Below are 17,973 nucleotides of genomic sequence, written 5' to 3'. Positions count from 1 at the left end.
CAAAGATTTAAGAATTACAAAATGAAAATTGGATGAATACTACTTTCCTGAGGATGGACAAAAATTTTGGAACGTGTGTTTGGAGTTATGAAAGTGTAGGATTGGATACAATTGAGTCCTAAATGCAGTATCTTACACATCAAATAATACAACTACAGAAATCACCCCATGAAGAAACAGTAGTAGAACAACTTCCTCGCCAACTCCCCCAACCTAAAATCTCACCAAAGAAAAATTAAAAACAAAAAAATCTCACCTTTACTCTTGGAGCGGAAAAAAAAATTGTCAAAGAACTCCGACCGACCGACCCACCCCAAGAGACTTAACTTAAATATGTGAACGTGCAATGCCGATCACGCTAAAACTCCGCAAGCCCTCGCATCATGGTGTCCCTCATTTGCCTTAGTATCCCCGGAATAGGGGTAGGCCGGCTGTATAATCATGTTTACAAATGTATACTGAATGAAATCTGCTGATGAATCATTACGTTGTCCTACAGCAAACCTGCTAACATTGCCCCAGGATCTGTTGGTAATGGTGTAGCAACTGCTGCGGGTTGTGCTACCGGTGGTGTGGCGGTTGATGGCGGAGTTGTTGAATGAGGCATAGGTATGCTTATCAACTGTTCCTTGATAAACTCTTTCAACCTGTAGATAGAAAATTAGAAATTGTTGGCTATATCAACATAAATTGGGAACTAATGGAGCAATATCCGGCTAAAGCACGTACTCGAAAGTTACTGTTGGATCCCCTGAGGCAACTGTCATTCGTAATTGAGTTCTGTCTGCTGGATCGGTTTCAATTCTAACCTGAACATCAATAAGGCAGGCAGAGCATGAGAATCGAGCATGAAACTTTCATTGAAATAACGGTTTATTCCCTAGCTTTGTTCTGAACTCTTAAATTTGTAATAATTTAGTCCTTTAACTTTCTAATTTTTACCAAGTTAGCCCCTTTTGGGAAGAAAAAAACCCATATTAATTCTGATTATGTACCTGATCTTTATAAATTATTAACTTAACTCTTAGTTTATCAATGTAGCTACATGTGTTAGAAATTTATTTAAATTTTAGTAGTAATCTGCGCAGTAGGGATTAAATAGTATAAATGGTGAAGTTTAAGAACTAAATTGATAATTATTATAGGCTAAATCGTTTCTCATGCGACAAGATAATGAGAGAAACTTAACCCATAAGAAAAGTTCAAAATTCAGAAGGGAGAAGTATTCCTTACTAGGCAGAGCATAGCTTGCGTACTTTCCGAGTAGAATGTTGTGCTCGCAACAAGATTATTTGGATTTGGGTCCTAAACAACAAAAGGAGAAGAGAGGGTGAGTTTTGTACAAACTAAAAGGCATTAATCCTCTTAAAAAACAGAAAATTGGTGACTACTTACAAGTCCTGGACAAACCATCAACCTTAGGCTGTTGAATAAATTTGCCATCTCTAAAAGAAGAAGGGGTTTTACACCTCTAACCTGGAAAGTAAATGGCAATAAGAGACCAAAATTATCAGTTATATAGCTTAGTAGTGTCACCATAAGACAACACTCTGGACAAACTTTGTTGCAATTAGTACAGCTCACATAAAATACACAAAATACAGAATGTTTTCTTCCTTGATAGTTTTTGTCTTCCCATTATAACTGTTTCAATTGGATAAAGAAGATCCATTTTACGACTTTAAATTATTGTACTTGTTTTCATTACTACAGTCCCGAAAACCTTGCATGGGACCTGTGATGGAAAGAAAACGAAAAATTTGATGGAAGAGAAGAGAGGGAGGTGGAGCCTCCAACTAGAGAAGTATCTTCCACTTTCTATATCCCAAGCACTATCTTAGAGGGAGAATCCAATATTCCTAAAACCTTATTAAGGATTCATCCACAATGTTTATTTTAATAAGTAGGTAAAGGCATGGTGTGGGATTTGACAAGTAGTGGGGCGTATAGACAAAAAATTTGCACATGCAAGATAGATCACTGAAGGTAGAGAACTTAAGTCGAACTGGATGTTTCAATTCTAGACAGAATCCTCGTTGTGTCTTCAATGATATTATTGTCATCACCAAAAAAACTAAAAGTTAAGGCTCACCACTTCTTGGAGCTTCAATGGGGGGCCTGAGAGGGACCTCCACTGAGGGAAAAACTCCTCAGCAGATACAGATATAGGCTGGAGAAATTTATTGAAGACAGCTGGAAGGCGAAGCTTCACGTTTACCTGCAAAGAACAATATATACATGATTTATTCCGGGCTGTTGCAGCCATTGAGAAGGGGAATCCAGAATACTTCGAAGTTAAAATAATTTACCAGGTCATTCCCGAACTTGTAAGAGAAATCAAGAACGGCCACATCTCTGCTTGGATGTACATTAATGACTTCAAGTGGGCATTGTACCTATCCAATCAAAGAGAAAAACTGATGCTAGGTGAAGAAAGGTAAAAGCCTCTAAATAACCACAACCCAGATATAAACTCAACCGCTTGTGTTTACCTGTGCACGAGGAGGAATGGTATCAGGTACTAATGACAACTCCATCTTTAAATTCGAAGGAGACAATATAATAGCCTTGACGAAGGCAAGGGGAGAAATATTCTTGTTTCCAAGAAAAAGAACAAGTCGTCCAAGGTGGGCTCGCCACTCTGCTTTAATGCCAATCTGTCACAAGTTTAATATGAGAGCTATTATGAGCTTTTGCAACTTGCAAGTCTCAAGCTATAAAATTAGAAAAGAAAGCTGAGAAAACCAGAAACATATATTGAATAATTTGTTCTCCAAAACAACTTAAATATTTTAAGAATTGCAATGAAGTTGCGAGTGAATGATAGGATGAGAGAGAGAAACTTAAAAATAAATAAATAAAATAAAGTACAAGCTACAACCAGCCACTGGTTTCTTCTAAAGAAGGAAAACTGGAGTACAAAAAAGGATGTAATGAGGAAAACAGGGGAAAGGGGAAAGATACCTGAATATAGGGATCTTCGTACAGCACACCACTATCTTTCATACACAAGGCATGGAACCTTTCAGATATATTTCCTATAGGCTGAAAAAATATAAGATAGAAATATAAGTAATGACAACATTGAGCAGTCCACAGCATAGCAGTTGACATGCAATCAAACCAGCCAAATATCTTAGACACTGCCAGAATCAGATGTACAAATGCCTTACCTAAAGCAGTAAGCATCAAACATTCTTTTAATAAGAATCCAAAAACAGATAACGATAGCAGATACAACTGCAACGTAAAGAAATGAAAACAAGCACATGGCTTCCTCTAAGAATATCATTGAAAAGTTTATAGTGTTTAATATTTATTGATAGGAATTTTCAATAGGTTCCCAGGCCTTATCTTTATTGTATTACTTGGATAATACATACTTAGTTTCCTATCAAATAAAATGAAATTTATTGCATTTTTATAAAAAAAAATCTGGGATCCTAAAGTTTGTTTCTCCATTAGTAGAAGAAAAACAGTACCTGAACTGAATTTGTCTGTTCTCCAACTGGAACAATAGCTCCACTCTCAACTGCATTTGGAACACCATCCACATTGGACATTACACTTTGGGGAGCCTGAGCAACAGCACTCGGAGGACCTTCAATTGCTAGTGGACCCAAAAGATCTCCGAGGAGATCAGGTTCAGGGGGGCTAGAATCTACTTTGCTCAGAGTCCCATTGGTCTGGGAAAGTTCATGGTCAGTTGAATCCTGTCATTAGGTTTGTAAATGAAGTGAATTCCTCTAGAAGACCATATCAAGAAGCAGACTCCCATCAACAGGTTCAAGCATTAAAAAGAATTGAATAATGAAGTTCTGGAAATTTAAAGAAAAAACAAAGAAACAAACCGGATAACTGCTCATGTTCGGCACCTTCACCAGAGTAAGCTGGCTGGAAGTCGGAGTTCCATTGACAGGACGTTGATCAGTTAAGACCAAAGCATTTGATGATTGTTGTTGAGCTCTTAACTTGATGGCACTTTGTTCTGCAGTGTCAGCTTCAGTGTCCTCAGCCTTCTTGATCAAAGCAGACTGAAGTATGGAAAAAATTAGAGAAAATATCAACCTTTTGCTGAACAAAGATTGCTGAGTACTCATCACAATCCTTCACAGAAAACTGCATCTAATCAGACACTTCAAAGGCAGAATATGCACCTGTCTCTCAGGGAACTTTGGCATTTCGGCTAATATGTCCATTAGAGCTTCACCTTTCTTGCTCAGGGCTAAGTATTCAACAGCACGCTGTTGTATCTCAACATCAATGCAACTCTCATATCTAAGAAAAACAAATTTCTATTAGAGAATTTAAATTAACTGCAAGAGCAAATAAACAAAAGAGTGTCAGTATAATGAGTGCACAAGTCTCACTTGTTAAATATTCCCCAAATTTGATTTTGCAGTTCCTGATCTGGGGGTTGAGTGTGCATTAAGATCTTAGCATATGTTGACAGGAGAATAGGAATGCTAGATGTCCTGCAAAGAAAGTAGATTTTATTTACAACAGAAAGCAATAAGCTCGTTAAAGGAAGATGACTTTAAGTACAATCTAGCACTTACGAAACAGTTGGTAACTTTTCATGTATTATTCTAAATAATTCCTTTGCACTATAACCTGGTCTTCGGGCCAAAAGATGACCAAATTCTCCAAGAAGATATGCACTGACCTGTATGACAAACAAATCACATCCAAGTTGAAGTCTATTATTATTCATCCAAATAAATCCATTATCACTAATATATAAAAAGAGGAAGGAAACAGAAATTGTTGGTTGCAGTTTAGATGTAAGTTAAGAGCCAATATTATAATAATAACAATAACAGCATTTGATGGTCAACATATAGCGTTATAAGATATCACCATAAATTAAGATTGAGAACCAAAATAATCATTGGAAATCAGAAAAGAAAAAAAGGAACTACTCACCTTTACCATTGTCTCATGTATAGCAGGTTTATCAAGATATTCTCTCGCTTTTATTGCTGCATAAGACTGATTAAATGCATAAAATCACCATCAATAACACAAAATCCAATCACTATATAATCTAAGCGAAGTGTAAAACGGGATGAAGCAGATTAGGTTACCTGCAGATCTTCATTGTTCGTAACAAACTGCACAACACGGAACCATATGTCATCACTGACAAAATCTCCAGCCTTGTCAATCAATTGTAGAATGACATCCACATACCTGAATCACAAATCAGTAAGATACTAGGGGCAAATAATGAGTAATGAATAAGATCAGACAATAAAGGGAATGGAAACCTCGCATTTACAGTAACTATCTATTATCTTTTTTAGGGGGGAAACAGTAATTGTCTTATTGTTGCATCTTTTTCTTTCTAAAATCAAGAAGAGTGGAAATCTAAAAGGTTGAGAAAGAACAGAATTTTACTCCATGTTCATAAGTCTCTTAAATAACAATCGAGAACTGTTATGACATCAGACTTGGAAGGTCATTATTTCCTTCCCTTTCATAATAGCAATGCTCAGTGATCAATATGTATTTGTTTTTTTTTTTTTTTGTTTTTTTTTTTTATAGAAGCAACGACTAAAGAATATATACTTACCAAGACAAATCAGGAGCAAACTTTTCTGCAAGAATTGCAGCTTTAAGAGACAATTCTTCACGCATTGCAAATTCTGCTGTGCTGAGGTACTGACAACGAATGTAAGTGAGTAGCAAGGCTTTTTTCCAATAAAAGATGGAGATAATTTCAGCAGCTCAAAAGGACGTGAAATGAGACTGCCTATTATCAAGTTCATAAAATACCTGCAATAATTCTTCAACTATATCCTTTGCATTTGAAACGTCACACATACCATAAAGCAAATCAAGAGCACGCCTTCGGATGCTGAAAATACAGATTTACGAAATAAAGCATTGCCCAACATCTAACAAGCATTTGAAAAGACAATACCCATAAAAATCTCTTCTAGCATTGCCACATTTAAATGACATATTAATAAGACATCAAGACGGAAAGACCTATAAATAATAAGACAGACATTGCAATCAGATAGTAGGAAGGGAAAAGTTGCAGTTAGTAGGAAGGGATAGATATCCGATATGTGAGAGATGGCAACCAAAGTTAAATAGGGAGACAAAAGAGAATATGAACCTGAGGGAGCTAAGGGAAGGTATCTTGTTTTCATGCTAATGTTGGTTTCTTCTCTCAAGAATGGGGGGAAGTAGAGTTTGAACCTAGGAATTTGCTTGAATTGAATAATATAATCCTACTCGATTCCTATCAAATTAATGATATAAAACCTGGCGTGAATACTTAACCTTCATTTTGTGTTTCTGAAATTAGTCAAAATAGAATATGAATCTTTTATTTATTTCTTGTTATTTCAACAAAATATTTACAAACGTTGAAACACGTATGTTTGGCATATATGTAGGAATATGGGATTTCACACATGTTTTTTAACAAGGACTTCATGAACTTTATTGTTATAACTCACTCTCCCTCTCCCCTTTCTTTTTGTTCTTTTTTAATTTTTGTGAAGGTAGTAACTTTTGCTGATGAACTGAATGTCAACAAGAACGAATATATTTTCATTAGATTCTTTCTTTCCTTATCGTTGTACAGACAAGCATCCCTACCAACCATAAGCTTTTAATGATCCCTTCAAAGCCAAGCCTACCCTTTTCCCAAAATTTTACAATTTTGATGTAGTCTTGCAACTGACAACACAACTTTATTTCCCTTACTTGTTCACCTCCAACCTGAAAGTACTCATTTTCCTTTCGATGTTCAGTACTGCCATTCTCACGGAACTTTAAGACCATGAAGCAACAGATCAGATAAAACCCTAGTTTTCAATGTAAGAGTTAAGACATCCACCCTTTTCTTTTGAACTGAAAAGACAATCACCCTTGGATAAAAATAGAGTGACTCAGTGTGTCAACAACCGCATCGACACTGTTCATTTCCATACTAATGCCATAAATCAGGGATTTCTCCAAGTTAAACCGGAGATGTGGCATGACACAAAGGTTTTAAAAACTTCAAGTTTTTTTTAATGGAAGGATAGGAATGCTAGATGGCCCTAACACCAGCCTTGGCAGATATCAAATATTTTTATCTACTAAACCAAGAACCTAGGAGCCCTTACCTCCCAGCACACCACCCCAAGTCCTCAACCAATCAGGCTGTATCTCCCAGCACCACACAGATAATATCAATAACTTGATCGTTCATTTTAAACACATAGAATAGAATATTACAACAAAATTGGATACTCCAAACAAGGTGTTAAACTATTACAAATTATTACGTACCTAATATCAGGATCCTTTAATGATGTTATGATCTGAGCCTGGTGTCTTTTAATAATATCTTGAACATCTGTCACCATTAACATCCGAGTCATATTCTCCTGCATAAGAACATAATATCAAAATCATTCCATCCTCGGTCTGGTTCTCATCACTCGATCATCAGATATATAACTTACCAAGCCAAGATATCGAATATTTGGCTCACGAACTGCAATAAACTTTCCAAGAAGAGCAACACACTGAGACATCATCTCTTTTTCAGCATCAAGATGCATTACCTATGACAAAATGAATTGAAGGCGATAGACAATAAGCAAGTTAATCCGTGAATCTTCTTTAAAGAAAATTTTTATTTTCTTAGTCATGCATTAAACTATTAGAACTAAACTTCTTGTGAACAAAAGAACAGGAAAATCTTAAATTGTAAAAGATCACTACGTCACAGAAACAGGGAGGATGCCCAATGTACATCACCCCCTTCATCTATATGTTTCCCCATTAACATAGCTTCTTGATGGAGTACCAATTACACCAAACACTTCTGTAATTACAGCCTTTTTATGATTTTTAACAATTGGAAGGCCCTTATTTGCTAGTTTTTCTGGGGGAGGGTCCCCTTGACCCTTGTCCTTAGGTTGTTCTTTTGTTTTCTTGAATACATGTTTCTTATCCAAAAACATGCACAGCCTCCTCGTTATCTATGAATTGCCAAAAACCTTAGCATGCATCCAGACAAACCAAAGATTGTATTCACGTGCATAAATTGCAGACATAAAACATAATCCTAATTGATGCATCTGATATTCATCCATTACAATGAAGTGGAGAAAAAAGATTGTCCACGTACAAGAGCAAGGGCTTCAAACAGAACAGCATGTGACGCATTGTTCTTATTGACATTCTTCACAACATCGGTTCCCATTAAAATCCTTTGCAAGACCTGGACGAACACCCATTGGTTAGATGAACGATCCTATTGAGGAATCACAAAATTGGAGACACTATCTTAGAAACAAACCAACCTCAAACAGCGACCTTCGGGTATTTGGATCTTCAATTGTTGGGAAGTACTGAAGAGCCCTCATGGTTTTCACCTAGACAAGTGAAAAAAAAACTGTGAACTCGTATAGATTGAATCAAAACTGCTTTGGGGAATTTCCTAAATAAATAAATACTGTAGAATGAACATTCATAAATATAGAAATTAAAATTAAAATTGATGAAAACTCCCAAAATGTCAAAAGGATAGCACTGGTTTGCTAAATTTCCATTACGCATGGTTATCTGACTGAAGAGTGGTATAAACATCAAAACTAACACAAAATTCAGCATACAAATCTGATCGTTGGCCAATGTCTTCTGTTTCAGGATCTTCTAAAGCACCATGGAAGTCCATTTTGGTCCTCAAAAGTTCAGTAAGAACTCATATTAAATGATACAGTGGCTAAAATTTGGAATTCTACAAGCAGGGATTGGAATATTGGGCTGTAAAGACACCTTAATGATGATTAAATGGATGAATGGGGTACACTTCCACATCTACTATCATCCATTACTTTGTCAGCTGCCACAGATTCTTGGAGTTGGGTCATTGATTCATCTAACAAATATATGTTAGATCTGTGATGGAGTATTACTCCAAAATAGTGGAAAAGGCATCAACAAACGCAGACCCCCACTGCCACAAATTATGACATAGCTCTGCAACATTTAGACAGACCTTAGGCGGGCACCCCTCCGATATGTGCAATGGAGGTCACCAACCTAGGCTCTACAACGTTGAAAAGACATCAGTATTTATTCACAGTGATTTTGAAGAGTTTATATCCACGAAAAACTAAAGCTTTACTGTGGGGACCTAGTCATCAGGTATCAATAAAACAGACTATCTTCAAAGGAGAATCCCTTCTTTCCTTCTTTCTCCTCCTTGTTGTGCAATGGGCAAGACTAGCTCAGAATCGCAATGTCATTTGTTCGGCTGCTTGTCTGTTGTTCTTTCGCATAACAATATTGCAACTTGGAGTTCAGTTGGAACATTATTTACTACTTATCAATGGTTTCTGCCATATGCCTATTCAGGAGAGAGATAAGAAGACATTGTGGTTTGCCTTTAACCATCCCTTTCTCTAGTCTATCTGGTGTGGAAGGAATGGGAGTATCTTCAATGGCTAAAGGCAAACAATCACCATTTGATGACTTCATGAATTTGGTTTTATTTAGTGCTCTTTGTTGGTGTAAATGTTCACATCCGTTTACATGTTGTAGTCTGTCTTCTTTAATTTAATTAGACATGCTTTTTGTAGACCACCATCAGTGGTAATTTCACCATTTGATGACTTCATGGACGTTAAAAGATCTGTAAGAAATTGGTCTTAGAAGAATTTTCTTGACATTGACATTACAGGATGGTTTTCTAAGAAGCACGAACATCGACATGGAAACGAAATACGACACGTCAATTTTTTAAAATGTAGGACACAACACATCAAAGACACGTTCCAGCATCTAAGGTACATTTTCTCAAATACATTAAACATCGAGAAAAAAATAAAAATAAAGAACTTTTTCAATGTAGCCCCCATCACATCAGAAATTCAGTAGCAGGACACTACAAACCTGAAGCCAGGGAGATGGGATACCATAATAGGTGTATTCTTGTGGAATATCCTGGTTCCTAGCAAGGCGCTCCAGGATTTTGACACATTTTGGAAGACAACTCCAGTAGGAGTCGTGATTGTTTGATACAAGAGCAACAAGAAGGCTCATGGAAGATGTTAAAACACCAAGATCACGCTCATCTAAAAGTTGCGCCATCCGATCCGCCCTGAAAATTTTTAAATGATGAATGGATAAAGAGGGAAAAAATGGAGAACAACCAGGGAAAACATTAGTACAAGGAAATTAAAACTGAAGCATACCAGCCATCTATATTGACAACGTCAGGATTTTTTCTATACAAACGCAGTAGACATAATGCTGCCTTTTTCCTCACGAGTGGTCTACAGCTGCTTGAAATCTAGAAAAAGAAACTACTGTCATCTCGTTTTATATCTAACATCAATTAAAGATAAAGAAATTCTAATCACTTACAAGCAACTTTTGAACATCTGGCGCTAATGACTCAGCAAACTCTCGCCCCCCAATATTTCCAACCTAAAGAGATGGATAAATTGAAAAAACATAGAAGTCGGTAGTCATTAAATTGTTGTCTGGAACAAAATGTACAAAAGTTCTAATAAAATGAATACAAAATGACTTGACATTACAAATGTTGAGAAGGCTAATAAAGATGTTGTTCAAACCCAAGAAAAATACTGTCATTAATCAAAAACTCAAGTCATATGTTTCTCTGGTAAAATGAATGAAAGCTAACGGATGTGACAACCACTTGTTAAGCATATGCATATCTCCTCCGGAATAGCACTATCATAAATATTTTTCATATGTATGAAAAGAAAAAGAGAAAAGAAGAAACAACAACTTCATCCGGTCAATAAATAACCTCAACACAATCCCCCATCAAGTAGCATTAGCAGAAAGGGCCACTCACCACACTAGCTAGAACAATACTTTCTTTAAATCCCTTTTGAGAAGGATCCCTGACCGTAAAAAAAATTACAATTGAGAAAACTAATTGGTATGAGTTCTAAAGTGATGAAGTCAGAAATTCTTTAAGCAGTTAATGCATGTCGTAATAAAAATGTCCCCCCCCCCCAGAAAAAAAAAGTGATAAAAATGTTTCAAAAAATAACGAAGATGATGATAAAATTTATGCAGGGAAGATGATCTTTGATCAATTTGTTTCATGTATCAGATGTTTGTGTATGTGTGGATATACACACTATAAGGATTCTACCCAAGGAAAAAACAGATAAAGTTTCGGAAAAGAAAATTAACTTAGAATTAAATTAATGGGAGTTTTCCCATGGTCATACCATTGTCAGCGCCAGGCATTGAAACGTTTCGTTGCGACCAATAATGTCATTGCGCACAGTATTTATTGCTAATCTCAAGAAATCATGGTTCTCATTAAGCAAACACGATGTGACAATATAGCCAACCTGCGATTATGGAATCATACTTTGATCAATTTAAAAGTAGAGAATATGTTTTTAAAAAGAATGAATCAAACAAATCTGTAAATAGAATTTATTTTTCAAAGAAATCTCTCAACCTCTAGAAATTTACAACCTCAACACTGAGAATGGTCCTATGACAATATACATGTCCATTCAGAAACTCGTAAGTTGTCTATACACAGTAGATCACCAGGGGTTTTGAACCAAAGATATTTTTGTTAAATATAAGCCACTTTTTAGATACAAGAACACGAAATATGTTCTAGTGATGAAAGCATGACTCCATATTCAGATTCTAGCTGTATGTATCCAAAGTTTATTCAATACTAAGGAAAAAAAGCAACTAGTACACAAGTTAAAAAATATTGCATAAAAGGTGCAGAAACTTGCCTGCTTTTCAGGGTACTTTGGTGCAGATATAAGAGAGACAGCTTCCATGTGACCAAAATCCACATCATAACCAAGCATATAAATGTAAAGCATTTTCCAGACATACTTTTTCTTTTCATATGGCGTCAGACCCTGTTAGATGCCATTATTAACAAATAACAGTGCCATTAGTCAATGTTTGCAACAATTATTCAACCAGTAGTCAAAAACCAAATCCAATAAATGGAAACACAAGGGAACTGTGAAGTTTTTCCTATCACACAAGGTAACGGTGTATTGCAGAAACAATCAGAATAATCTACCTAGTAGTCATATCCATCCCTTTAGGACATCTGATAAATTGGAACATGCATATATCCTGGACACAAGAACAAACTTGAATGAGACAAGCCATGCAGCTAGCCAGCTCTAATGCTATCTTCATTCAAGGCCAAGTGTGACAGTCCAGATGACACTAACACACTGTGCACTGGCTGTTGAGGCTTTACAAATCTTTGTCAATGGTATCATATGGCTATGTTGCAATTTCATGGACAACAGATTCTTTTTCATCTTTTAATCACTTTATGGATTGGTTTTGTTTACAGCTTTTTATTAGCGCACAAATAAGCACCCTATCTGTTCATTTTAGTATATCTTATCTCGTCTTCAATTGGAAATCTATGTGGTAATCACCCATAAGTGCGGAGGTTTCCCCTGCTTCATTTATCAATGAAATGTTTCTTACCCGTATAACACACATATAATTGAGGATATCATACATCAATCAGGCATTACCTTCTTAACAAAGTTTCACCAAAACCATTAACTAAAAGAGCCTAAACCATCACAGGTTGGCCTAGTGGTAAGAAGCCATGGGTTCAATTCATGATAGCCACCTACTCCTAACGAGTTTCCTTGACACCTAAATGTTGTAAGGTTAGGCAGATTGTCCTATGAAATTAGTCGAGGTGCGTGTAAGCTGACCCGAATACTCGCAGATATCAAAAGAAATTAACTAAAAGAGAGCCTAAAAGAACCAAAAGAGTTTATGTTAATAAATTTACAATGGCAAGGGATTCTAATACTCTCCAAATACGCATATATCAAAGCAATTAGGCATTACTCCTAGATATGTGTAATGAGTACACATATCTAGTAGTGGATAGAAAGTACACGGCAATCTCCCCAATGGTTTCATGTTTAAATGTTTAAAGGGAGCCGAAAGGGTGATCCACCAATTAATCATCTCATGCATCATACGACAACTTGGAAAGAGATAAAAATAAGGATTCTTTGACAATATTTTATAACCCTGACAAACCCAAGCCCAAAGGGATACATGGAACCTAATAAATGACCACACCTCCTGTTTAGTGATGTAATTACAAACACTAACTCTACTACAGCTTAATTTTTACTTTACTAACAGCTGTGTTAGTAGATCTTGTAATTAGAATAAATATTAGAAATTTAGGTTCGTAAAAAAGTTACCATTGGAGCCTTGGGAAGATGCCTACTTAAAGCTCTTCCCCACCATCTCATTTTTTAAATAATGTACACAAAGGTATTTCTCTGGAATCAGATTCTTCAAGATTAGACTCATCATTAGGTCTTTCAACCCTAAAAGTTATTTTCTTCCTCTCAACCCAAAGGCCCCACAAATTGCACAACCATATATTAAACACCCCTTATCATGAAAGAATGGGTGAAGCATGAGTTCCTCAATAAAAACTACACCCTCTAGGTCAAGCTAAATGAAAATTGAATCCTTGAAAGAAGCAGCTCCAAACCGAGGAAGCATAGTCACAACTCCCAAAAACATGGTCGTGATTCTCAACAAGAATACAATATTGCAACGCTAACAAACCCATCAACTTCCCCAAAACACGATTAAGGTATAACTGTTCCATGAAACAAAGAATTTAACCTTCATAGAAATTTTGACCTCCAATAGTGAGGAAAAGATGGAGAAGATACGCACAAGAGGGTTCACCAAGCAACAAACGAATAAGTTAAAAGAAAACCCATCGGCAAGATTGGGATCTAAGGCCACAATTTTTTATGTTTTCCTATCGGATGAAGGACAACATAAACCAAGAGAAAGAGAGGATGAAGATGGAAGGATGGTCACCAAATGGTTCCATTGGTAAGTACGGAAGCATTTTCTGAGTCAACAACATGTGGGATGAGGGATTTGAATCTTTAATTTCTTGGTGCATAGTACATACTTAGTTGAATTGGGTTCATGTTGGCTTAGAAAGAAGGACATATAAGTGAAGAAAATAAATAGGGAAGGTCCGTCTCCCAACCACATATCCTCCCAAAAATAGGAATCCATGAACATTAACCAAATAAGAAATGAGAAAGAGAAAAGTCTGCCTGAAATATCTTTCCATGGGTTCTTGGTGTGCCTTTTAAAATCCCACCCAAAATGCAATCAAAGTTCAATGCTGCATTTGCACAACTTTCACACAGATTTCCCAAGATGTTCCAATAGCACTAGCTGGATCATAACCATTTATCATCATGTGAATCCAAGTAGAATTGCCCATACAACAAACTTCCAATTTATGGAGTTAAACAACAAGCAATGAGCTAAGAAAGACCATCTCACAAAGCTAAGTACTCTCAAGCCACGGTTCACCCCAAAGCCACTTAAATAAAATCAGCCACTATCGATGTAGACAATATCATTTGCTAAGTGCAAGACCTCACACAGAGAATGCTGGCTCAGAGTCCTTGCTTGCTTCTTACTAAACTGGTTTTCTTTGTTAAGTAAATGGTTGAGGACTCGTCATTTAAGACTTCTTTAGTAGTTTAAGACAGATTGTATAATTTACAAAACATAACACTAACCTTTAGGGAAAGGCAATGTATCAAAAGGAAGTGTATTAACTAGCTACTCTGCTTGCAATCAAACTAGTATTCCATCAATCGTAGTTAACTCAGGTAAAAATGTTCGTCAAAATAATTTCCTAAAAAAATTCAAAGGAGAATCCATGGAGACAGTTTTGCCTCCAGCTCATAATCACATCAAATATTCGGTATCTACATTTTCTCTTGAAACAAGTTGGAACGCAACACCAAGCTAACAATTAGGTAATGGCATGATTTCCACAGTTCTTATGAACAAACTCCAAACACCAGCAAAAAAAAAAAAAAAAAACAGGGAAAAGAAGGCGAGAATTACAATCACATATCGAGTTATCATTAAGGAAGTAAAAATCCAACCCTAACCTTCTCGTTCTTAAACCTAGTCCGGACATTTCCAAGCTCCTTGTCGACTCGGAGCCTCTCCTGCTCTTTATTCTGACAATTACGAATGTCGCTGATGAAAACGGCGAGGCCTCTCATACCGGACAACGCCATCTCCGGTTAGATCCAGCCGGAAACACACAATCTATAGAGTTCCCTATCCTAGATCCCCGCACTCCACCAGCGGATCTGACGGAAGCAAGGAGCAGAGCTACTGGAAATAAGATGAACTCCAATTCAAAGTTGGAAGAATAGAAAGGAGAGAGAATTCAAATATGGATGGTTTGATTGATGGAGAAGGAAGAGAGAGGGAGAGAGAAACAAAGAAACGTATAGATGGAGAGATGAAGATGATGAAATCGATGGAGTGAAGAAAGAAATTGGGAAAACGGTGGACGGGAAAGTGGGAGGCAGCAGAGACGACTTTTATTTTACCTCCATTAAAGCCTGAAATTTCAACCAGAAATGATCCCCTCATCAAATTTTGTTTCTTTTATTTATTAATTCATTTCTTTCTTCCCTTGTTAGCACTTTTTGAATTCCCAATCGCTGGATTATTTTTTTGTTTAAACCGTATTTACTGTTTAAACTAACAAAATTAAACTCCCTTTTCTCTTTCTACCTTTCTTTTTCCTCCTCTTTTCCGATTGTACGATCAACTAAAAAAAATATTTACACCTATGGTAAAATATCACAATTTACCTCGCTATTAAGTTAGATTATTGTATTTATCACAATAAAATAAATATTAATTTTATCTTAATCGATTGTAATTCACCTTGATTAATGTCACAGAACAAATCATCTGACTCTACAACATTTGGGTGTTAAGAAAATTTATAAAAAATTAACTTCTAAATAGGTGACCACCATAGATTGAACTTGTCACGGAGTTGTATTTTGGTTCATTTTGCTATGTTTGAAAATAGTAAAAAAAGAAAATTATATATCTATTTCTAATTGGTCTCTAAATTTCAAAAATGTTGTATGTTTAGTTTTTCCTTTGGTAATTGTTTCATCCTTTATTGCTGTTTTTTAAAAACAAAGTTTATTTTCTTTCCATATCTTACAACAACTTACATATTTCTTAAACAGAGTGATTGAATTTTATTTTTTTGTAAAAAAGAAAAAAACACAACTTTTTAGAAACTGTCTTTCTCATTTTCAAATTCTCACTTGATTTTTTAACAACAGAAAAAGGTTGGAGGTAAACAGAGTGTGTATAAGCTTAATTTTAAAAAGCAAAAACATAACAAAATAATTACCAAATAAGATTTCATTTATCAATTTGTTTTAGTTTAAGCTTAATTTATAAGTTTTAAAACATTATGATTTTACTTTAAAATTTGAGTTATATTCAATTTGGTACGTAAGTTTTAAATCTTTAACCAACTTTGTATTAAATATTCACTTTTAATGTATGAATGTTAATGTATATTATTAATTACATGGAAAATCCTATAAAATATAAAACTTGACAAAATGGTTCAAGCAAATTAAAAATTGTTTTTCTTCCATTTTTTTTAGTTTCATCATGTATTAAATTTTGTCTACTTATATATATAAATTTAAGTGTTGTTGCAATGCAAATGTCATATATTGTTTAACTTTTTGTGTTGATGTGTTGACAAAGCTGTTCACATCTAAATTGTAAAATATTCACAGTTCATGTTTTTGAAACTAAGTTCATGTTTTTTAATGTTAAATTGCAGTTTTATTACATAATTTTTATCAACAAATTAACCTATCACAAAAGAGAAAAACACCGTACAAAAATTACTTTCTAAAATTTTGTTTATGTTATTTTTAAATACAGTAAAATGAACTATTTATAAATATAGAAAAATGACAATGTCTAAGAATGATATTGAAAGACATCTATTAAAATGTATCATTGATATTTTGTCGTATTTATAAATATTTTCAATAATTTTGTCATTAAAAATATCTATTCGACTTTTTTAGGAGTGAAAAACCCAATATTCGATTTTTTTAATTGGAAATCAACCATAACGTAACCATAGATATTGAACATAAAATTTACTCGAAGTGCACTTGATTAAATTAGGTAGTTGAAGATGCAAAAACTCAAATTTAAAGTCTTGAAGTGCACAGAAATCATAATAATATTTTTCTCTAAGAACTACAAAATGCGTTTATTTGTACAACGATTCTAAGTATAACTCTTTCGTATAGAATATAATTGGATGTTGATAATATTCATTACACTCTTTTTGAGATTTATGAACTTTAAAATATGTTGTCCATGAAAAACTTGGAAGAATCGATCATTATACCAATAGAATTTAATAAAAACAATGAAGGTCTCTTGTGAGAATTCCATTAATTAATTTCTACACATATTCTTAAGTGCAAGAATTAACTTAATACGGTATAATCTATTAGATATTAACCATTTGGCCGAATTAATTTTCTAACATTTATTTTTCACCCATTTATTTAAAAACTAAAGAATTATATCATAGTTTTTGACAACATTAAATTATTTTGAAATAAAATTTAATCAAAATAGTTGTAAACTACTAAGAGTATTTAGTGCAGGAACTTTAGTTGGGAGCCCCCCAAGAAAATTTGTAAATGTGGGAAGTCAATTTTTGGAAAAACATAAAATTAATGTCTTTTCTTACCGCAATGAGGTTTAATTTTGAAAATGTCATTTAAAAATAACGAACAAGCAAACAATTGCTCCAAGTATCACAAACTCCTTAACTAGAGTTCACAATTCGAGACTTTTCAACTATCTAATCTCCCACCCTTGTTTGGCTCAAACACCCTTTGGAGACCATAAGTTAGTTTAGAGATATAAACGATATTTTTTTCCTCAAAATCTCATAAGTATCATATTCATCACCATCGATGATCAACACAGAGCATATTGCAAATTGAAGTTTACAAGTCCACACTTTCCAACACATCATGTTCCGAAATTAGCCATAAACGGACGAAGACCACC

At 35.0% G+C, this 17,973-nt stretch overlaps 1 protein-coding gene and 1 pseudogene across 1 annotated transcript; both read right to left on the bottom strand.

Annotated features, from left to right (window-relative positions):
- Window positions 1-14: 14 nt before the first annotated feature.
- Window positions 15-15,473, bottom strand: LOC101203408 (AP-2 complex subunit alpha-1). Its single transcript, XM_004145729.3, has 27 exons — window positions 14,982-15,473; window positions 11,763-11,894; window positions 11,229-11,354; window positions 10,384-10,446; window positions 10,212-10,309; window positions 9,910-10,117; window positions 8,316-8,387; window positions 8,141-8,233; window positions 7,470-7,571; window positions 7,294-7,391; window positions 5,779-5,860; window positions 5,576-5,664; window positions 5,088-5,193; window positions 4,927-4,992; window positions 4,560-4,666; window positions 4,371-4,475; window positions 4,158-4,278; window positions 3,852-4,034; window positions 3,483-3,713; window positions 2,965-3,045; window positions 2,493-2,657; window positions 2,310-2,396; window positions 2,093-2,218; window positions 1,396-1,476; window positions 1,234-1,305; window positions 730-809; window positions 15-647 (listed from the first exon to the last, which is right to left on the bottom strand). The coding sequence occupies exons 1-27, from the start codon at window positions 15,111-15,113 to the stop codon at window positions 494-496; spliced, it is 3,060 nt and encodes a 1,019-aa protein (XP_004145777.1). The 5' UTR covers window positions 15,114-15,473; the 3' UTR covers window positions 15-493.
- LOC116404836 lies at window positions 8,944-9,094 on the bottom strand (annotated as a pseudogene).
- Window positions 15,474-17,973: the final 2,500 nt, after the last annotated feature.

This window comes from Cucumis sativus, chromosome 6 (assembly GCF_000004075.3).
Source record: "Cucumis sativus cultivar 9930 chromosome 6, Cucumber_9930_V3, whole genome shotgun sequence".
In the NCBI taxonomy this organism is placed as follows: Eukaryota; Viridiplantae; Streptophyta; class Magnoliopsida; order Cucurbitales; family Cucurbitaceae; genus Cucumis; species Cucumis sativus.
This window is presented reverse-complemented; position numbering and strand designations above follow the sequence as displayed.

Coding starts and splice junctions, on each gene's coding strand:
- LOC101203408 (XM_004145729.3), bottom strand. CDS start 15,113: ATGGCGTTGTCCGGTATGAGAGGCCTCGCCGTTTTCATCAGCGACATT. Junction 5,861..7,293: donor TTAAAGGATCCTGATATTAG/GTACGTAATAAT, acceptor CTGTATTTTCAG/CATCCGAAGGCGTGCTCTTG. Junction 4,667..4,926: donor TACATGAGACAATGGTAAAG/GTGAGTAGTTCC, acceptor TTTGTCATACAG/GTCAGTGCATATCTTCTTGG.